This window comes from Harpia harpyja, chromosome Z (genome assembly GCF_026419915.1).
Source record: "Harpia harpyja isolate bHarHar1 chromosome Z, bHarHar1 primary haplotype, whole genome shotgun sequence".
NCBI classification, from domain to species: Eukaryota; Metazoa; Chordata; class Aves; order Accipitriformes; family Accipitridae; genus Harpia; species Harpia harpyja.
Window position 1 is genome coordinate 8,495,466 of NC_068969.1, and position 22,280 is coordinate 8,517,745.

The following is a 22,280-nucleotide window of genomic DNA, read 5'->3' on the forward strand; positions in this document are numbered from 1 at the left end:
GGTTCTTAGTGAGTAAGCTAAATTTAACTTCTTTTTCTTGAATCATTGGCATTGCTCCATAGTAATGCATTTATAATTGCTCTGTGCTTTCTTTTCATGTCAGTCATAATCAGTTCTGAATTTTATTTGGCTTCCTTCCCTTTTTTAGCATATCTTCATATAAATGCATAAATACTTAATACTCTGTAGTTTGTAACTTATTTGATGTTTGTTTTATTGAGAATCCTTAAATTTTTTTTCAAGACATTCTTTTATTAAGGGTAGTTTCATATTTCATTTAGTTTTGAATACACTGTCTAAATTCCACCTCCCTCTGAAGTTGAAATCTAGGAAAGCACAGTGCAAAGATTTCTTACTAATCTCAGGTTGAGTCTTTTACAGAAGTTAATCTTGGAGCAGCATGGATTATTTTCCCTTGGAGAGCAATAATTTAGTAAATAAAATCATTAATAAAGCTTTTCTATATAATGAAAAAAATTAGCTGCTTGTTTAACCACGTTCTTTCATTTGTCAGATATCTCAGCAGACAAACCTCAAGTGAAAGTGTACCCTGTGACTTAGAGTGTGTTCTCAGTTGATCTTTAAAATATTTTTTTTTTTCCTTTTGTTCTGGAAACATTAGATGTCTGTACTGCAATGAAACGTTGCCAGCATTTTAATTGTTTCTGTGAGCTGGTAAAAGACTCGCTAACCTTAAGTGTAGGGTTCAAATCCCATTAATGATTTGGGACATGGCTTGTCTTTCCATGGGGGGGTGTGTGCATATACCTTGTTGCATTAAATCAGTATTACATGTTTAAGACTCCAGATTAATGAGTTTAGTACAAAGCCATAGGGACTGTTTATATGTATAAAATCTGTGGGTGATTGTGAGCAATTGAACTAGACAGAACTGGTGAGAGAGGAAGGAGGAGGCAAGATCCAGAGTTCCCAGCCCAGAAGAGTATGAGTGTCTTACCCTGTTCACTGATGATGTTTTCAGGGTGGGTAGGTTACACTGTATTAATGTTACAGAGGGTGATTCTGTAGTAAAGGAGGTTCTTGTCTGTAGGAAACAACTGATGCTTTTTGGAAGCCAAAGGTGATACCAGAAGTGAGTTGGAAGTTGCATTAACAGCATGGCTAAGAAGGATAAGTGAGACTATCACCTTGAAAACCTGTTCTGCTCTTTTGTGAGGCTAAGCAAGTCTGTAATGTTGATAAGCTGTTATGCTTTCTAAATAAACTTATATTTTGAAGTTCTGAAGAATTAGGGTTGTGGGTACATCTAGTGTCAGCAGGACCTGTGAATGCTCTGTGCTGAGGTTTGGTATGGAAGAGAGTTGAATAACTCCCAAATTTTAATCCTATCTCAGGCAAACATTTTGCTCCAATACTCTCTTTCTCAGCTGGAGAAAATACTGTTTAGCCAAGACCATGGGGAACTTTATATTTGAAGATCTTTCTTTGGGCTGCATCACTTTAATACTGAAAGCTCCTGAGAAAGTTTTTACTTAGAGTTTTGATGGCATAAACCAAATGCGACGTAGAGCTCTCTGCTGTTGGTAGAGGAACGGCGAGCATCCTCATAGCTGCCTATGTACTAAAAGAGGCCTCGGAAAGCTGGGCGTTCATGTCATTCCCTACTCGCAGAATATGTGTGCACAAGGTGACAGTGGGGTGGATGGGTTCCCTGTCATAAGGATTTTTCCCCACCATTTGCTGCTTGTCAGAGGCACTGGCTCCTACCAGGGGAAACCGCTTTTCCACATGTTTGGCAGCCTTCTGTGGATTTCCCCAGCCATCAAGCTGGCTGACGTTTTAAAGAAAAAAATGCTCTTAAACTCCACAGCAGTCCTTGGGTGGTATATTCAGAGTATGCCTGGCCACTGCTGTTTGTTAGTTTGCTGCTCCCTATGGAATAAAATACTTTCTTGTAGTTGGAAACTGCTCTTGCTACTAGACAAGATTTCAGAAGAGGGAATAGATTATATTTATTCAGGAATTTCAGAAGTGGAGGCATACTTTGTTTCTGAAGGGAGATTATATCAATGGCTGTGTGGAACTTGGTCGTCTTTAATTGTTACTTATGAGACTCCCAAAATAAAATCCTGAGCTAACAGAGTTCCAGCTCAGTCCTAGCACACTTTTTTTTTTTTATCCTGAGTATCATTTTCTTAGCACAAACGAACAAGAAATTGTGTCAGATCTATAAAAACAGCACCTTTTCCGTCAGGTATTGCATTTGAAAACAGGAGTGAAGTTGTATTTAGCATGTGCCTTGTAGCTGTCTGCTTCCCTTTGCAATATGCAGCAGGAAAATACCTTCTGGTTCTTTGGTTGCTGCTAGAATTTTCTTGCTATTTCTTCTTCCTGCTCTTCTGTTTACTGATGGCACTGTATACTTGATGGACCTTTCCCTCCTCCCCCCGGTACTCTCCTCAGTAAAAATGTTGAGTTGTTGCTTAGTTCACCCATCTTGTAACACATGGCTTTTCTCAACTACTCTGTCTTGATTTAGGCATCTGTTCAACCTGATACAACATTCAGTGATATCACATACCAGAAATTACTGTACAATTTTAAGACCTTGGTGGTTGATAATGTATTTTGTAGGTACATAATGCTATAATTAAATGCCCTTTCATATTTAAAACTGATCTCCGTCCCGCAGCTCCTTGTGTGCTGATGATTTCAGAGGACCCCTTCAGCAATCACGCTAAATATTTTGTGGGCAAACCTTTATTACGTGACTTTCAAGTGCTTGAGTTTGCAGCAGATGCCATGCTTTCAGAGTAGCATTGAGTACATAAGGAGGCTTTTGCATGTAAGAAGTCTCTAAATGAAAATCCATTATGGCTTCTGCTTTGCCAATTAAATTTTAAGTTCTAGCTTTTCCTGCTTTGACAAAAACTTCTTGTCACAGTATTTTTAATGGTGGGTTGTTTTTTTTTTTTATATTGGTAGTTTAAAGGAGGAGGACTAACTCTATTGTATGCTGTGAAGGTAGCCTCAACTGAATTGAAATACTTTTCCCATCTCTGTCTTCCAACCACTTGAAAGCTTTTTACAATATTTTTTTCAAGCCCTTCAGCTTAGCAGTTTTTCTACTTACCAACCATATGGCCTCACAGTTTCTGTACTAGATTAATCTGACTTGGTCTTCTTTATGCTGCTAGTCTCCAGATTTCTCCTCAGTTGCCATTTGTGTGGGTTTTTGAAATGTTGCATGGCAAGATGTGAAACGGCTGTCTTTAATTGGCAGACGGGGGCCAATGTGCATCAGTATTATGAAGCATGAAGTTGTGTACGTGGGAATGAAGAACATGAGACCGAAATAACATGCTGGACCCTGTGGGAATGTGGTTCTAGTGCTGGTTCAGTCTCCTGAATGTGAGCTCCTGTAGCAGCCTTGAGGCAAAACCAAACAAAAAACCTCAGTGGTTCAGTAGGGAAACGCCGAGTGTGCATCAGAAGACTTTTTTGATAACTGGAACACTGATAAAACTGCATGTGGAATGATGATGTCCTGTGAGGTTGTCAACAGATATGAAAAGTAGACTAATGAGAGGGGTTTCAGAAGGAGCCAAGTGAATTGTTGAATAATTAGCAAATAATTTTTATGCTAGAAGACTGAGAAGTTAAAGTATATCAGTGAAAAATCTAAAAGTTGATTTTAACACATAAAAGCTTCTGTGGGATACGACAAATGGAAATTGAAGAAGGAACTCTACAGGCAGCAGATGGAGATGAGCACAAACCAATGTCCAGATGATGAAGCTAGATACTCATACAGCAAATGAAATGCAAGTTTCTTCTGACTGTAAGGGTTATTGGTCATTGGAACAGTTTATCTGTGGTCTGCTGGATTGCCTGTTGCTGGCCACTGTGAAACTACGATGGTAGATTTTTCTAGAAGACATTTTAGCTCAGACAGGAGTTATCTTGAGAGACTCAAATTGTGCTTAAGCAGGAGGGCTGATTCAGCAGTCATACCACGCAGTCTTATCCTCAAACCTGTGAAATTATTTTCTCAAATCCCTGAACTGTTGCATGGTTAGATGAAGTCTGTCTTTGCTATAGTTTACTCCTGTATAGATTTTGTTGATGAAATGTAACTGAATGTGTTTATCCTTGTCAGAAACATTGCAGTGGTGATCAAAGGGAAGCTGCAGAAGCTCAGCACCTTCCAGTCCAGTCTCTGTTATGCCTACAAAGAGAAAACTAAGCAAACTGAGAGTAGTTTCAGTGGTAACCCACTGAGTAGCCCAGAACATTTTAGAAGGTTCTAACTCACAAACTTCAAAGAAGAAATAATGTTTATCTTCTACTTCAGAGCAAGGTGTTGGGGCCTCCATTTCCAAGGGAGCAGAAGTTATGTACCATGAGAGATGGCAGTGGCTTTGACTGGTCAAAGTCTGCATGTTCCACAGAAATGCTTTTTGGGGCACTGGGGATAAATGCATGGCATCCAGGACTTCTGTTGTCACCTCTGTGTGCAAATGAGGCAGTCTGCTTGAGAGCTTACAGGATTGTGGGGTCGTTAACAGTAGCTTCCTGGGCTTAAAATGGGAGGCTTTCAGAGTAAAACATTGTTCTTAGCTGCTATCTGTGCCTTTCATCTGGAATCATAGCTACCTTTGTGACCATCTTGTGAAATGAGGGGGAGCAGCTGTGCTTAGTAAATCCTAAATCTTTCTTCAGTTATTACAGATAGATGAGTAACTTGTAAAATATAAGAGTGCTTAGCATTTTTATCTTCCCAAGTGTATTTGATTTCTGGTTTGTTTTTTTTTTTTTTTCTCCACACTTCAAAAGCTGTTGGCCTCTCTTTTGTTGTTTTACTTCTTACATGATCCTTCCCAATTTTCTAACAGCAATTCACTCAAGATCCTTGGTGACTTTGTAGGTAGACCTTTTCCCACTCTGTGACTTGTCTGTTATCTTTGATTTCTGATCCATTTTTTGTCTTCCCTCATAGTTCTTAGCTTTTTTCTGTGTGTGTAGGATACTATTGAAGTACTTCTTGGAACTCTTCAGTTGCCATCTGACTCTTGATTATGCACTGCCTCTATGCTTCTATTGGAAATTTTGAAATCTCTTAAGAGGTCATCTTCGTTTTCTTTTCTCCGTTAGATTTTCTTCATATTATTTTCCAAGTGTCTTATTCTGTTCTCTTGCTGGGGTCAAACATGTCAAGCAGAGATGCTACATTTTCAAGTCTAGCATTTTCTAGATTGCCCTTCTTTGCTTCTAGATACTTCACTTCTACTTCAGACTTTTAAAACGTGTTCTTAATGGATTTACAGCCTATTGTTAGCTTAATTATTTTATTCTTGAGCCTTGAAACTCCCACATGTGGAGCATGAATCTGATAATTGTTGTTATAGTCTAGACCCTCTTGTTCTCTCATTGATCTTATCTTTGTGTCTAGATAGTCTTGAGAAGTTTTATCTCCAACATGTAATGACCAGAAGGTTGTGTATTGTCCCAGAAACGGTTGTCTTAGTTATTTTGGTAGATCTGCTCATTCTTGCTGGTATACTTTCCGGTATACTTTTTGGTTGTGCTGGCTGGTGTGGGTTTTTTGGGTTTTTTTTTTTTTTATGCTTCAGATTTAGACTGTGTTTGGGGTTTGTGTTTTCATCTGGAAGCTCCTGTTTTAACTTGTTTCCTTCTGTATTTATTTTGCTGCTATTATATTTCCAAACTGGTAAGGCTGTCCAACTGTTCTGCCTCCTCTTGGCCATTATGGCTTGTTCTTTGACTTTTAGTTCTTGCTCCACAGAGGTTTGCCAAGACTGTTTTCTTAGTAGCATCTGAGCTATGAATATGCATTTTTAGTTTGTATCATTTGAGAATCAGAGCCACATTAAAAGATACACAAGAACAAGCTAAAGTTTGAGGGCACTGTCCTCTGCTGGTGCTTTGCTGTGCTTTGGGTGTATTAGCCACTGTTGTGTGGCTCTTGGTGTCCTGTGCCTTTTTGCATTTAGTTTTGCATGTTTATTTGGGGAAAGAGTTGGCTCTTGCTATAGAGAAATTAATTAGTATCAAAATAGTTTCTTTATTTATGTAGTACTATCTTCTGGATTTGCTTTTTTTTTATGGAGCCAAAGCTGTCTATGACAGAACATTGTTGAATTTTAGTGCCTTGTTGGTCTTGTAACATTGTGTTCTGGTTCCTTTCTGGACCAGGAGAGTAGTAGTGTGGAATAGCCTGGGATTCACAACCAGATAGACTTCAGGCTTATGAACTTTTTTCATCCATTTCAATATCTCCAGTTTCAAAATGCTGAGGATTGCTATGCGTGTTGCATGTACATAGCAGTGTGTCTCACCTCCAAGCATGTATGTACATAGCAGTGTGTGTCTTGCCTCCAGGCAATGTAGTTGTATTAACTAGGCTCAGTAGCAAACTGTTTTGTGCCCACCCTGGTTATCTTCTTACTAATTAACGTTCTGTTTGAGTGGGTGATTTGGATAGGGAAGTAGGGAAGGACTGACTTTGCCACTTTTAATGTGGGGCAAGTGTTTTGTGGTCTTAAGATAGGGATTTTTTTGCTTGCTTGTTTCAAGGTGGTTTACTCATAAACTTAAAGCTTGCTTCCCTATCACTCATGCCATCTGAATTGCCTACTTATTTCAGTCTGGGACCTAGATTTTGCTCTAAGCAAGAATTGTTACTCCTGCTTCTGATGCTTTTGTTTGAGGTTTCTGTTCCAGAGAGGTGTTTGGAAGTGTGATCACACAGATCAAAACAGTAAATTCTGTGTGAGGGAAATGACTGTAATGTGGCAAGTCCTTGGAGTTTTGCGGGAGGTGGGGGCGGGGGTGAAAAAAGTAGTAGCACTGTTTCTACTTCTTTTTCCTTTCTCCCAGATCAAGTACTGCAACTAGCAGAAACTTTACTACCTCTTCAAAATCATCAGCAAGTTCTTATTCCTCAGTGTCTGCCACTTCTGTCATTACTAACGGTGATAGCAGTAACTCCTATGGACTGAACAGCTCCCACCTGGGCAGGGGGTAAGAGCAGGAATGTTCTTTTTGTTTCTTCGTCCTTCATGTGAATGAATACTCCTGTGCATCCTTGCCTGTATAGAAAAGGAGGAGTTCTGCTACTCTTGTGTACCTGTTTATCAAACTTTGCTTTTGAAACCACTATGTTCTGCTGTTCCTTGCTCACTTGCAAAAGTAGCGCATGTTCCAGAGCTTACTAACTACTAGGGCATTGGCTGATTTTGATGGGATTGGGGGTATGAGGGAAGGGATTATTTTCTTTCTCCATCTGCCAGTGTGATAGAAGCCTTTCCAGGTAGAGATCATAATTTTCTTACTAGCTCTTACAATATATCATATAGATTTATACAGACTCTTGCTGCATTAGGATAGTGTGCTGTGTACCTGTAGACAAAGGAAATTAATGTGTTATGAGCCATAAATTAATAATAGACTGTGTAACAATTAACGTTTCCAAAATTAGCACATATACTTCACATTCCTGGTATTCAATGTTAGCCACTATGAAGCAGCAGAAACATGTAGGCTGGTTAAACAATTTCATTAAACATTTTTTTGACTCTTACTTAATGTGATTCTTAAACAGCATTGAGAATTGGTAAACTCATTGTGGGGTTCACTGTGTTGTCTTTCTTCCAGAGGTTCTGGATTTGTCTGTAACTCTTACAACTGCAGGGACAGTGCTTCCCTGTCACAGCCTGGACTCTGTGGACTCAGTAACCTTGGAAATACCTGCTTCATGAATTCTGCATTACAGGTAAGAATTGGAAAGAACCCTCTTTAGAATTAAGCAAAAGAACAGTCTCGCAGAGATTGTGGATTAAAATCTGTGGAAAGAAAAGCATGTTTTAATGTGATTCAATGAGGAGACTGCACCTGGAATGAAAAAAACAACAACAAAAACAACAACCAAAAAAACCCCAACCAAACCAAAACGATCAGTTCATATTTAGTTTGGCTTACGTGTAGCATGTTAGTACTATAAAACATAGTACGATATGAAGGGCTGGATCCGAAATACCTTCTGAAAAGGCTATGGGGAAATTGTACTGAACAGATGCCTAGCTGTAATGTAAGGTCCTAATGCTTTGCTCTGGCAAGAATGGGCTGACGTGGAGGATGTTTTAACTTGTATGTGCAGCATTAGCTACATGAGCAGGGCACTGCACACAGTTCTGGGGTCCCTGTTTAAAGACTCTTGAAAAATTAAGAGTGTGAAAAGCCGTAGGAAGGGTTCAGGGTGATTGTGTGGAGTGGTAAGGTTGTAATGGTTATGCAAAGCTAATAATTATTGGTATACTTATTTAACTTAAGAGATTCAGTTTATTTGGTTAATTTAAAAAAATGCAGAAGCTTGTTAGGGATAGTTGTTTGCTAAGGAATTAAAACAAAATATGAGCCAACATATCAACTTTGATTTAAGCAATGGGCAAACTTCTAGTGTGGCACGAGTGCTACATAATGACTTCTGTCACTCTGTGGTAGCTTTGAAAGCTAGAAGAGGTCTTAAAATAACTATAATGCATTATGCATGTGGTATTCAGGATACCACAATAAACTTGGACTGCCTCACTTTTTTTGTTCGACAGGGCTTTATTTTCAGTTGTATCATGGTAACCTTAAACCACATTATGTTTTCTTGAACTTTACAGCTAAGAGACAACTTTTAAAATTCATTTTGATTATCAAAGTAACTTAATCTAAACACATTTCAATCTTGATTTTGCATGCAAACTAGTCATGTTAAAGACCAATTTCTTTCTTTCTTGTATTTTCCATTAGGCTTTAATTTTCTAGACATCAGTCTTTCAAATGCAGATTTCTGCCTTAGTTTTTGGAAATTCTTGGAATTTTGTCAGTAACAGTGTTCCAGTGAGAGACTGGTCAAACAATAGCAGTCTGTAAGCACTTTAATGTAATTTGCCTGGAGAAAGACACTAACATCTGGGCACTGGAACTGGAAAAATTTGATGGGAAATAAATTCCACAAGGTACACATCAAGGCAGTGAAAATGGGGTTGGCTAAAAGGCAGGACTACGCTTTCCTGACTCTCTCCAGATTGCCATGTGTAACTGTGCTGGGAGATCTGTGTACCTACACCTAGTTCATGAAGCTCTGTGCAGGCACCTGCTATGGGTCCTGAAATTTCAGGCATTCAGAAAGAGCCCTGTTTAATATTTTATTGCTATCACAGTGCCTTGATGTCCTAGTAGTTTTGATCATAATCTCAGACTTGGCTCTCTTTGTTCACATATCTAAGTCTTCTGAGTGTCACTTATTGCTGTAAGCTTTGATTCTTTTATTGAATTAGGGAAACTACTGTCTGTGCTAGTTTTACTTGTGTCCTGAGGTTTACGGTGATTCCCCAGGATATATTTATTACATCATCACCATGATACACTGATGATAAGTATGTAAATAGGAGAGTAGATATGGAGTAGTATGCTTCCTGCCTTTAAAGTTTGTTAACTTTTTGATGGGGATTTTTTTAATGGCTTGTCATTCTTCGGAGGACAAAGTATAGTTTGTGTTTCACCTCAAGGATGAACAAGGACCTCTCTTATTCTCACAGTTGTTTATATTAGGATTTCAAGGTTAGAGAGTGGATATGGGATGTAGACTTGAGAATATTAAGGTGACATCTCTAAAGACCTTCCTGACATGTTCTGTGCAGATTTCTGTGTAATACATCAGTAAGGTAGCCTAGCCTACCACCTCAGTAATGTGTGGAAAAACAGGTACAATGTACATTAATTATAGGATTTGGTGAGTATTGGCAGGACTGTGATTGTAAACTTTACTCTTCTGACACTTGCAGGCTTGGTTTTGTGTCAGACTTCAGCATTACACCAAGAGACTCTACTCAAATTGAAGCATCAGTGGAAGTTACAGAACAAATTAACAAAATGTGGGGGGACATAATGCCAAGAGCAGATATCTTCCAGAAGTCTGGGTTGTTTTTTTTTTTTTCATAAGGTTGCTTGCTCTTTGCTTTGCTGAACTATTAAATACAGTAACTTTAAATCAATGCTTAAAATTATTCTGCACCAAAGGAATGGAAGGTGACAAATGCGATGTCAGTTTTAAAGAAATTTCTGAAGAACCAAGGAGCTGCAGACCAGTGAGCCTTACGCCTTAAGATAAGGCTTAAGAGAAAGTTAAGAGCAGTAGAAACTGCTCCAGAGGGGTGACTTACACTTGTGGGCAAATACATTGTATAGGAGGGAAGTCAGTGTGGCATCTGCAAAGAGAAACCATGTTTCAGAAATGAGCTGGTGGTCTTTTGAATGCTTATTTGGTGGTATTTCTTGTTGATTTCAACCATGCTTTTGAGTTGCAATGGTTACAGTGTCCTGCCTTCCCAATAGATTTTTTTTTTTTTTTAATTAAATATGTACTCAAATTCAGTCTCACAGGTTTGTTAATAGCTTAGTACATGTTCTGATGTGAAAGCTGGGTTTGTTATTTCATTGTTGCACAGATTTATTGTCCTGTGCAGTAAATTAATTTTATTAATGCTTTTTCAGTGTCTGAGCAATACCCCTCCTCTGACTGACTATTTCTTGGAAGATAAATATGAAGCTGAAATAAATCAGAACAATCCACTGGGGATGAGGGGAGAAATTGCAGAAGCCTATGCAGAGCTTATTAAACAGATTTGGTCTGGGAGACAGTCTCATGTGGCCCCACGTATGTTTAAAGTAAGTACTCTATGTTCTTGTAGCGTAGCTCTTTGACAGAAGAAACAGTGAAAGCTAATATGCCTTCCACATATTTTGGTGTTATGAAAGCAGTAATGAGAGAATTGCTTCAGGGTTGTTTCACGTTTTGTGTAAATGCTTTTCAGGGTACAGGGAGGAACTTGCCAGTGAGTAGTGTCATACCCCAGAATTGGTTACTGCTCTTTAATGTTCAATGCCTTACTTAGTAAATGACCTTCCAGCCTGAGAGCTGTTTACAGATGCATCAATATGATCTTCGCTACAAAACTAGGCAAGGTCATGTGAATTTCCAGCCGTGAACTTTAATCAGTGAGAAAAGGCGTGCAAGTTATAAATTTAAAAAATGAAATTATAAAGTGGAGAGCAAATGCATCCCCTTGTCTATAACGTTATCTATTGATGTCATGTTGCCAGTGCTTCAGTGTGAAGAGCTGCTTTCAGCTGAAGTACTGCAATGTAGCAGTTGTATATGAACCCCTTGAAAAATTGTAACTATGTCTTTTGTTTTAAATATATTGCAAAGATGCTCCAGTGCAGAACAACGTAATTAAAGCATCCAGGGAACACTAAGAGTTTACTTCTGTAGTGCAATCTCAGTATGCTGAGGAAGAATAACATCCCAAATACATGAAATGAGCGATGACCTGATACTAATGTAAATGTGCATCCTGTTGCTGTTTAGCTTTTGCATGGTATATAGTCTTGAAGTTGAGGGTATATGCTTTTGAGACCTGGAGCAAAAGTCTCATGGACTACAGAAATCTGTCCTCTGTAGAGTCATAGGTAGTTCTGAAACAACAACAAGTTTAATTTCTGTGACTTGGAGTTGCTGACACATTATCCACTGCTTTTAAAGTTGTTCTGTACACTTCTGTTCAGAGGAAATATGTGAATCTGTAGGATACATCAATAAAAGTGTCTTAATGTGGGCTGTTCTTGTTTAAGACTGGAACAAGAATTACTCTTTATTTCCTAGTACAGTATCACTTGTGATTTTTCTAACAATTGTTGCTGATTTAGTGACAGTGTTAACTATCTCTGTAATGTAAACAGCCCTTCAGTTTGGGCTCCTTTGCGGTTGTCATCCTGAGTGGTTAAAATGTATTAAGCATAATTTTGCAAGTCTGTTGGACTCTTTGTGTTTATGAGAAAAACTAGTGATGGTCACTAGGACTGACCACTCCTTCAGCTAATTGTTGGTTTTCCTGTGGGACCCCTCTCCATTGTTTTTTTAGAAGCAGGAACACTAAATGGCAGTGTTGTGAGATAGCAGCTATGAAATAACAGGCTGTTATATGGGTGTGCTTTTTCTGGCTCTTGCTAACTCAGGCTGTTACGTTTCTTAGCTTCATATCACAATTTTTAGAATAGCTAGAGATTACTGTGGCGAGGATTTCAATCTCAGTTTTAAGCCAGTTTTGTTAGTTCATAAGTATCTTCTGCAGGCATTTTCAGTCTTGCAGTCCACCTGCTTCAAGATGCTACCTTACAGCAAGTCTGCATTGTGGGAACTGCAGGTTTCTGAAAGAGAAATTAAAGTACAAAATTCATCAGGCAGGTAGGTTTTGTGTACTGGTTGTTTGCAGGTTCCTAAATTAATACTGATAACTTAGATTTCTAGCATCACACTGCTAAATGCATTCTTCCCTCTCAACACCGGGGCGGGGGGCAGACCTAGTTGGGAAAATTATTCTGGCACTCTTGCTGCGTTAGCATCCAGTTCACTGTGGTCTGCTGCTAACAAGGTAGCATGGAGTTGATCGCTGCAAAAGCCAGGATGTGAGTGTTTTTATTTCTGTCTTTTACACATAGGTGGTGCTCACCCCCCTCTGACTCTTGCCTTTGTGTTTCAGACGCAGGTTGGCCGATTTGCTCCTCAGTTTTCAGGATACCAGCAGCAAGATTCGCAGGAACTCTTGGCTTTTCTTCTAGATGGCTTGCATGAGGATTTGAACAGAGTAAAGAAGAAGCCCTACTTGGAGCTGAAGGATGCCAATGGCAGACCTGATTCGGTACGGTGCCCTTTACTTGAGGGTAAGGCAGGTAGCGCTTCCAAGGGAGTTTAGTTGGCTTTTGTCACACTTCCTGGCCTTCCCGCTCACAGGCCACACAAACATTCTCCCTGCAAAGCAGTGTACCTGGGAGGGGAGAACCCTGTCGTGCTTTATGGCATGGCTGACTCTTCACGACACCTTGTGGCATGTTGCTGTTGCTCTGCCTTACAGCAGAATGTCTGTTCTTATACTGGCATGCAGGAAGATGTGGTTATGATACAATACTGTTGTGGTTCTGCAGTGGAAAGGAAGGAGGTTGATCTTGTGACATAAAAGCTGTCTAAAAGTAGGCTGTAGTTACTACCATAACCTTTCCTCCTTGACTACTCAGGCCCACCTTCTTCTTCCTGGTAGATTGAGCAGCAGCTTTTAGCATCAGTTTGAGGAGAGTGCTTACTGTGCAGGCTATCATACTTGCATGTGGACTTGGGTGAGACTAGAAGCATTGTCATGCAGAGGTGCCGGGGTGTCCCTCAAATAAGGGGCTGGACACGTGCCCTGGGCATGGGGTTGTAAGCAGCCATTCTGGTGTGCCACTGGTAGACAGCAGAGTGTCAAATGAAGTGAGCTTTTAGGCCAGACTTCTCATGTGTGCTCCCTCATGGCCTCTAGACAAATGTAATCCATGAGATAGATTTAAAACCAGGTTGAACAGGGTACATGAAATCACTGGTCAAGACAAGGAGAGAACGAAGGTATAAGTGACTTTGTACAGCCGTGGATCTTGAATTCCTAGTGTTTGGTGAACTACCTCATCTCCTTAAGAAGCTTAACTTGATTTTTCTCCTTTCTGGTGCCGTGGAAATGGGTACACTGATATTAAAGCAACTTCACATTGTATTTAAATTAAATTTGAATTTAAACACCCTTGGGCTCCAGTTACCCACTCTACCTAAATAGAGAAAAGTAATTCTCTTATACCATTTTCCTGACAGAGGCCAGAAAGGTGTCTTCTGTTCATTTTTCTCCCTGCCTTTTCTCTATCCTCTGTTTCCCAGTCAACACTGATGCATGAGCCCCTTGCAGACACTTTGTTCCTCTGAAGTTGGCAAACACCATGCTCACATTAAAATGAGACACGTGATAGTGAAATGTCTTTACCTAAGTGAACTCACATTCTCCTGATCAGGCTTTTACCTCTTGTCACAGTACAGACAGCTGCAACATACAGACAAACGCGGGGTCCAGAGTAAATATATTAGGTGGAAAAATGCTTTAGGAGCCTCTAAAAGCTAGATGCAGTAATTATTTTTTGGGAGTTGTATGTGACTAGTTGTTCTTCCTGTTAACTGGCAATAACTTCATGTCTTTTGCCTTTTCTTGCATAATATAGTGCATGTGGCAACACCACAAGAAGTAGTATATGTAATCTTTTTTTTTCTCCAAGAAATGCTGATAATTGTGGGATGGAAAGGATGCCCAGCATGCCTTCCTTTTATTTAGGTACTTCCCTCCCCCTGATATAGGAAATGTACATGTGTTTCTGCCTTGCATCCATATCACTGCAGTTGGTGGAGCTTATTACTCTGTTCCCATCTCAGCATCCTCCTTAGTGACAGTAACGTTGCAGTGTGTGTGTATCTATGGCACTTATTTCACTTGAGATATATATAAAATGTATGGTATTGTACGGTAAACTGAAAGTCTCATGCTAAGAAGAGCCTCTGACTGCAATGAATAGACAAATGCCAGTTATCAGATGCCCTTAGGTAAGGAGTTTGTAAGTTGCATTGTGAAAGTCTTAAAGGGACTGTAATTTGTCTCCTTTTATACTTTTTTTGTGAAACGTGGACCATCATTTTCCAGGGAAAAATTCTCTACTTTTTTCTCGGAAGTTGTAACTGCAGTTGTCTTTCAAAAGCAGGGGCAGCAGTCCATTCCTCATGGAGGAGAGTGGAGTGTATCTTGTTAGCAGCTTGCTGTCCTGAAGAGCAGCGTGTAACCCTGTCACTGTCCCCTTGGCTCCATTCATGCTACTGGCATTGTGTGCACTAAAGAATACCTGACCAAGTGACTCAGCTAAAACAGAAGTATTACATTTGACTTGACACAAGGCCTTAGTTTCACTGAGGAAAAAATCCCAGTGTGTTATGCTGGACACACTGGTAGACCCCCCCCTTTCTGTGAAATTTACCTGTCAGTATCAATTTTCTGAGTTTTCTTTGATTCCTGTGCTTGCCATGCTATGGAAGTGGTTGCGAGAAAAAAAACTTTTAATGTATTTTTTTTTCTTTTTATAGGAGGTGGCAAAAGAGGCCTGGGAGAATCACAGGCTGAGGAATGATTCTATTATTGTGGATATTTTTCATGGTCTTTTCAAATCTACCCTTGTTTGTCCCAAATGCTCCAAAGTTTCTGTGACCTTTGATCCCTTCTGTTACTTAACCCTTCCACTGCCCTTGAGGAGAGATCGTCTCATGGAAGTTACCCTGGTATATGCAGACCCACAGCACAGACCTGTCCAGGTGAGGCATGTTGAAGACACGAATTTCTTTAAGTCATCTGAATCTTTCTCTTAGGTTTTAAAGTTGAGACTTTTCAAATAATCCAAAGGACGATGAAGTCCACCTTTGAGTGAAGTAAGATGGTTTTTTTAATGTAAAAACTGGAAATTGAACACGTGAAATCAAGTGGCTTTGTAAAATCTCGGTTTGTGAGACTAGGGTCATGGGTCAGCTGGAAGTGGCTTACCTGTTCCTGTGATGAGATTACCTGTGCGGGATGTATTGCTTCCTGAAAGCAGTAATGTGTTTGGGTTGGCATGTTTACCTCATGTTACCTTGGAAAATGTAAAGGTGAAACTTACCTAAATGGGTAAAGCCTCTGAATTTCAAACAGAAATGGAAAACAATCCCTCTTGAAAAAAAAAAAAAGAAAAATTACTTGATTGCTTGCTCAATTCTAAGATAGACTGATTTTTAATCCCCCCCCCTTTTATTTTCAAATGGGCCTGTGGATAGGCACACGCATACCTAAAGTAACCTTGTGCTTGCCATGCATGTCAAGAGAAGCACAAGATGTGGGAGCCCCAAGCAGAGTGACTAGATGTCCTGATGCAGTTTTGGAGGCACTGCTTGGTAATATTTGCATGTGCTGTGGATTATAACTGTGGGTGGTAAAACTTGTGCTTTGTATATACACTGTTAGTTTGAGGAGGGTGGTAGGTACAGTGGAGAAGAATGTATGCTGAATTCACAATAAATTTTCATCCTGCTTTTTGTACAACTATGAAATTAAGGACAGCTACACTTGTTCTTGTCACCAAAACTTTATAAAGGGCAAGAACAAAGAAAGGATTCATTGAGAAAACAAACAAGTTACCAGTAGCATAGAGACTGAAAGGATAAATTCTACTTTAAAGAATCAAGATTAACAGAACTTCCGCTACCTGGGGCTTTTTTAGATGAGCTGGCCACGTGCATGTTCTGCATCCCACCTTCAGTCTCCTTGTGAGCAATTGCATTTTGTGATCTCCCAGTTGGGAAGCCAGAGGTGTGCACCACTACTCCCCTCTGGTGTGTGACACAAGGAGGAACTGTGTCTGTGCCATGTGGGTTGTGCTAAGAGAAAGTGAACTGAAAGCCACAGTGGAATATGCAGATGGATAGTATAACTGAGAAGATTCTGGTGAATATTGATACATAACTCCTTTTAGTCAAGGCAAGTACATTCCATGTAATTCTCTCTGAGTGTGTGCCTATCGGTAACCTACAGTGCCTTTGAATCCTTCTCTAAAACATACGGTACTGATTACTTGATGGAGGAAGGATGCCAGGTTAAACCAAACTGTAAATGCCTGTGTTCTGGTGCACCCGTATTCTTGCATCCATGCACATTCCTGGTTGCAGAATGTCACTTAGCCATGTTAAAAGCTCACAGATCTGTCTTCAGGGAAGTGTTCAGAGCACTGGAAGTGGAACCAATGGATTATCATATGTTTAGCATCCGAGGCAGAGCATTCCCACTGACTTACAAGATACTTCTGCTGAGGAGTGTGGAAGGTTTCTTGACTGTGCCCCTCATACTTTTTGTAGCCTAATGTGAGTGGTGCATTGACTCAGGCCAGCAGCCAACCACTCACGCAGCCTCTTGTTCACTCCCCCCTGCCCTCTTCCCAGCAGGAGTGAGGAGAGACTAGAAAGAACAAAAGCAAGAAAACCCATGGGTAGAGATAAAGATAGTTTAATAAGTGAAGGAAAAGTGGGGAGATGGGGACAATGACACAAATGACGCGAAGGAAATCACTTGCCACTTCCCACGAGCAGACCGGTGCCCAGCCACTGTCTGAGCAATAACCTTGGAAGCCAAAAACACCCTTTCTTTCTCTACCACAATTTTTATTGCTGAGCATTACATTATATATATATAGTATGGAATAGCCCTTTGGGCAGTTCAGGACCGCTGTCCTGGCTGTGTCCTCTTCCAACTTCTTGCCCACCCCAGCCTACCTGCGGATGGAGCATAGCGGAGACAAAGAGAAAGCCTTGACGCTGCACAAGCACTGCTCAGCAGTGACCAAAACATCAATGTGTTATCAACACTGTTCTAGCCACAAATCCAAAATGTGCACCATACAGGGTGCTACAAGGAAAGTAACTCCCTCCCAGCCAGCCCCAGTGCAGGGTAATACATGGTGTGTCCTATTCTGGGTGAGCTCTGGGGATTTCTTTCAGTCTGAGGACATGTCTGGAACAGAACTCTTAAAAGAGGTAAACTACAGCCTGTATTGATGACATTGCCCATCAAATGAAGGTTCATGTGGTCTGATCTGCTCAGGAGGGTCCATCCTTGTATGCCATCCACACAAATGTTTGCCTTCCTGTCTGTCAAGACTTCTAACTTGACCTCCAGAGGCACTGGGGAGAATGGCTCTAGGATGTTTTTTATCACATAAAGAAGCAGCCATTTATGTTCTGAGCAACCTGCTGTGTCTGGTGATTTTTTTTTTTTTTTTTTTTTGCTGGGTTTTACTACTGCTGAGCCTGATCAAAGCAGAAGGCCAACTGTTTACGGCTCTTTCATTCCCTCCAAATCCCTGCTTTGTAAAGTAGAGCTGAGATACAGAAGGCCTTGAAGTGTGTGGCTGTGACCTTAACTTCAGCAGAACTCCTATAAATTAAAGGTTTTATTTCCATTTTCTTGCTCGCTGCATTGCATGAGTTTATTTTGCCTAGTGTAAGCATGATGTTATCTTTGTTTCTAGTACCGGGTTGTGGTGCCAATGATGGGGGCCATCTCAGATCTGTGTGAATCACTCTCCAAACTCTCTGGTGTTCCTGCAGAAAACGTAAGGATAAATGCAGCACAGTAATTTTGATAAATGTTTGTTTTTCTTGAAGCATTTTGGTGGCTTAGCTTTTAGATGGGTGATAAGCTGAACTTAATGAAATAGTGACAAAACCCTAACAAGTTTGAATGCTGTTCTTTGATTGTAAAATAAAAAGATGCATGAAACAATCTGTGTTTATTCTAATACTTCCATTGCAGTAGACGAAGGGACAGAAAGCTAGCCCCCACCCCCAGCATTTCTGATAGTGTAGTTTCTTAGTACTGAGAGATGTTCTATGTCTGTTTTGGGTCCACCTCTTCTTGGATATCCTTTTAATAACAAAGGGATCAGGTGAGCTTTTCCAGAGGGAATGGTTTTCTAGTTGGTGGGGTATTCTCAGGATGCCAGTGTAGCACTTAAATTGATTTCAGTTAATTATAGATGTGACTGATCTGTGCCTGAAATCCTAGCCTGTTGCCACTTTGATCTTGGGATCTGTGCTGCTGTTTCCACCAGGCTGACTTGCAGCTGTTGGAATTGCATCTCCTCAGTACCTCTATAAAATCAGTGTTACTTGCTTTGTTTTTCTGATCCATCTTAACAAACACAGCTGATTAGCTACTGGGTGCTGTTATAGAAAACAGCGTTGATGTTGGTGTGCTGAAAATTCTGATAAAGAGAAAACAGGAATAAACTGTTGCTTGAATTTAAAGTTAGTTTGCCTAAATTTATGTAAGCTTTTATTATAATCTTTTTGCAAATATCACTTGCTGTTCTAGATGGTGGTGACAGACGTGTATAATCATCGATTCCACAAAATCTTCCAAATGGATGAAGGTTTAAATCATATCATGCCAAAAGACGACATCTTTGTGTGAGTAAAGTGGGAAGATGCCATGATGCGAAGAATACTACAAAACGTTCACTTTGGTTTCAGGATATAAAACCCGAATTCCCCCCCCCGCCCCGCTCTCAAAACCTAAGCCTTCCTGTAGACCTTTTGCATGACTTAGCAGTAATACAGCACTTCTCCTAGCAGCAGATCAGCATGTGCAGTGTTTAGTAGGTGTTTTCCTAACACAAAGGAAGTCGTGGCCCTGGGTAATGATGAACTTTGTGTTTGGTCTGTGTTCTGCGTTTTGGAACTTTCTACAAGCCTATTTCAGAGATGATAACCTATGTCTGGATTACAATTATGCTTTCACTGGCATTTTTAGGCAAGCTCAAGCTTACTGTTCTTATGCTCCAAATCAGCCAAAAGCCTTGGAGTTCTTATTAGGATAGCATGAAGTCTAAGCTGTTGTACTTTGCCTTTCCAAAAACCATCATAGTTGTTATAGCACCCAACTAACCATGACTGGGGGTTCTTGATAAATTCTTGACTGGTGCTTACGCTATTTGTATCTTAACTGTGGTTGTGAGGGACTTCAGCGAAGGTGAGGATTTGGTTGTGCTTGACGTTCTACATACATGTGGTGGATGAGGTGTCTCCAGTCATCTGTGAAATCTGGTGAGGAAAGCAAAAGTCATGTTCCTCTATTGCAGCTAGAAAATGAAAAATATTGCACATGAAGTGCAAAACGGACTTTGAGGCTCGCAACTGAACCTGGGGCTTGTGAGGTCAAATCCAGCCCTTTATCATAAGTCCAGTCTTCCTCACGTGAGAATATTCCAGTGCAAGGATGTTGCTTCTGTAAAATTGCTGCGCCAGTGTGAAGTCCTGCATTAATATACTCTGGTGCAATGTGTACCTTTCACTGAGTGGGATGCTGTGACACGCTGCTTGGTCCTATTCTGTCATGCTATCTGTCATGATCTAATTGCTGAGATGTAATGTCTGAGTTTTTCTGAAAGTTCTTGTTGTGTTGTTTTCTTCAGTTGCACCGAAAGGTGTGGCCAGTTAGGATGCTTAGGAAGGACATTTGGCTTCTGTGAAATCCATTTTGTGAGGGTATTGTAAAGTGTTAGATCGTAAGTAAGTCTGTCTCCAAAGCTAGTAAAACATTGAAAAAACAAGCAGCGTGATATTACAATGGTAATTACAAAAAACCCCCCACTTTCCTACAGGCATAATGTTGCGTATCCCTCCACAGAAAACAACTATGTCTGAATTGGGTCTGCTCAGGGGGAAGCATTAGCTGAACTGCAGCTCCACGTGTATTTTCCTTTGCAATCACCACTTCCTTTTATGTGCAGGCACAACTGTAAATGAGGTGATGCTGTAAGTCATAGTCAGAGTGAGTGAACTGACCTGGGTTAAAAATAACCCTGCAAGGAAGAAGAGAGGTAGAAGGAGGAAGTTTTGCTAATCCTGTTTTTCTATGTACACCCTCTAAGTTGTTTTCAGCACTGTGGGGCAAGAGCAAGCAGCCAGGCACCAGGGCAAGAATTAGGAGAAAGCTGCTCACAGGAACTCCCTTTAATGGGTGATGCTGCCGGGAAAAATATATGTAAAGTAATATTCTAACCTACAGGTAACAAACAGCATTAATTTATTGAAAGGGAGTCTTGTCTCAAAAATGCAACAGAGAAACACTGGTTCATAAAGAGCAAAACTTCTTATTTAAAGGTAAATGCATAATTACTTTTGTCGTGGACAATCTGTTTACTTTGGTTATAAAAAGTGTGTTCTTAGGTGTTCTAAGATTTAATGAAATCATTCAAGAAATGGTAATAGTAGTCTGAAGGTTCTTAAATTCCACTCTGTTTCCATCTGTTAAAGTCTTGTATCTGCTGAAGCAGGTGTGAAAGGAGGAATTGACAGTACATCAGTTTTGTGTTAAGATTGGTACAAGGAGAGAGTGATCAGGGTGGGTCTTCAACTCGGGACTTCTGAACTGCGGGTTTGAGTGATTCTTTAGGAATTTTTACCCTTTTGCTGTTACTTGCTTGTAGAGCCTGAGGTGAGCAGGCTGTGAGAGTGTAGTGGCACTGGCAGAAACTTTGAAAATTGTCACTGAAAGGAGTCAGATGGATTTAAGACTAGCTGTGTTAGGTTTTTGGTTTATTGGGCTCTTGCAAACTGACGACACTAGGGATATGCTGAAGGCTTTTTATTTTTTTTTTTTTTTTTTACTCCATGTGTTATGTGTTTCTAATATCTTTCTAAGAAATTATGATTTTTTTTTTTAATTTTTCTTCACAAGAAATGTTTTTAATTTTTCTTTGTATGTAGCCCATGGTCTAAGGAGTCCTTGAGATCTCTTAAAACTCTTCAGTAAGTTGAAACTGTCTTCTATAAGTTTTTTCAGGCTTTCTAAATCTTAACATTTAAGACTGTGAGAATTGTCTGAGTTGCTTTTGGAGGGGTAATATGGTCTGTTTGGACTTGGTACATCATTGCTAAAAAAGTGCATAACTTCCAAAGTAATGTGAATATTTTTGTCCTGCTGGCTTCAAAACTTGTTTTCCATTGGGGAATGTACTTGTAGCCATGGAGGTGCATCTCTGCCTTCTGCTTCTTGCAGAAAGGATGATTCTATACCTGCTAGAGAGGACTCCTGCACAGAACCCCATCCCAGCACTTTTAGCTGTCACGCTGGCCCTTGTATGTTTTCTTTCAGTGCTGGGACTTCTCTTGGGTTGCCTGCTTGCTTTTTTTGATGAGAAGCAAATGCTGCTCTGACTTGCACCTACCACTGCGACCCACCTTGGGGCTGGACCCAGGCACTGCAGTGCTTGCTTTGTGGGCCTCTTCTCCAAAACCAGAGCAGGAGCAGCCCTCTTCACTCCTCCTGTGTTCTCTGCGTAACTTGTTCCTTCTAGCCTAACTGGTTTAGTGTTCCTAAAGTATCCTGCTTTTTACATTTTTGGCGTGAAAACATATCTTATGCTTATCCTAAGTGCTGGTTGACTAACACTCAGCATTCGTTCCTGCACCTTAGCTGGGTTGGTGCAACTGTGGAACTAAAAGATAACCTGGGTCAGGATACAGGGCAGTGTTAAAGTAACCGTTCTCTTGTCTGGCCTGGAGTGCTGTGTCGCTCTGGACACAGCTGTCCTGTTATACACGTGGAAGCGGCTCAAGAGTGGGGCAGGGGTGGATTAAACAAACTTCTCAAGTGCTTTTCAGCCTGTTACATTTCTGGCAGAAGTTACCAAAAACAATGTGTCAGATCAGGGCTTGCTGCCTTCCTGAAGATGCTGTGTGATGCATGGCTAAAGAATGTGGCAACCTGGTGGTCCTATGTTCAGATTGCTGCTGCTGCCAGTAACTTCAGGAGTTTCTGATATCC

General features: G+C 40.4%; 1 protein-coding gene across 9 annotated transcripts in view; it reads left to right on the forward strand.

Annotated features, from left to right (window-relative positions):
* USP4 (ubiquitin specific peptidase 4) overlaps nucleotides 1-22,280 on the forward strand; it is a 50,731-nt gene that overhangs the window by 14,570 nt on the left and 13,881 nt on the right. For 3 of the 9 annotated variants that reach the window (XR_008233557.1, XM_052777766.1, XM_052777764.1), the window contains 7 exons: nucleotides 6,862-7,005; nucleotides 7,639-7,756; nucleotides 10,528-10,701; nucleotides 12,576-12,734; nucleotides 15,017-15,241; nucleotides 17,980-18,063; nucleotides 18,825-18,919. Coding sequence is in view for 4 of the 9 variants with exons in the window: in XM_052777766.1 (XP_052633726.1) it covers nucleotides 6,862-7,005; nucleotides 7,639-7,756; nucleotides 10,528-10,701; nucleotides 12,576-12,734; nucleotides 15,017-15,241; nucleotides 17,980-18,063; nucleotides 18,825-18,919 (999 nt within the window). In the remaining 5 variants the exon portion in view is untranslated. Of the gene's footprint in view, nucleotides 1-6,861; nucleotides 7,006-7,638; nucleotides 7,757-10,527; nucleotides 10,702-12,575; nucleotides 12,735-15,016; nucleotides 15,242-17,979; nucleotides 18,064-18,824; nucleotides 18,920-22,280 lie in introns of those variants that run through there. The other 6 variants (XM_052777765.1, XM_052777767.1, XR_008233558.1 and 3 more) reach the window with 5 other exon arrangements.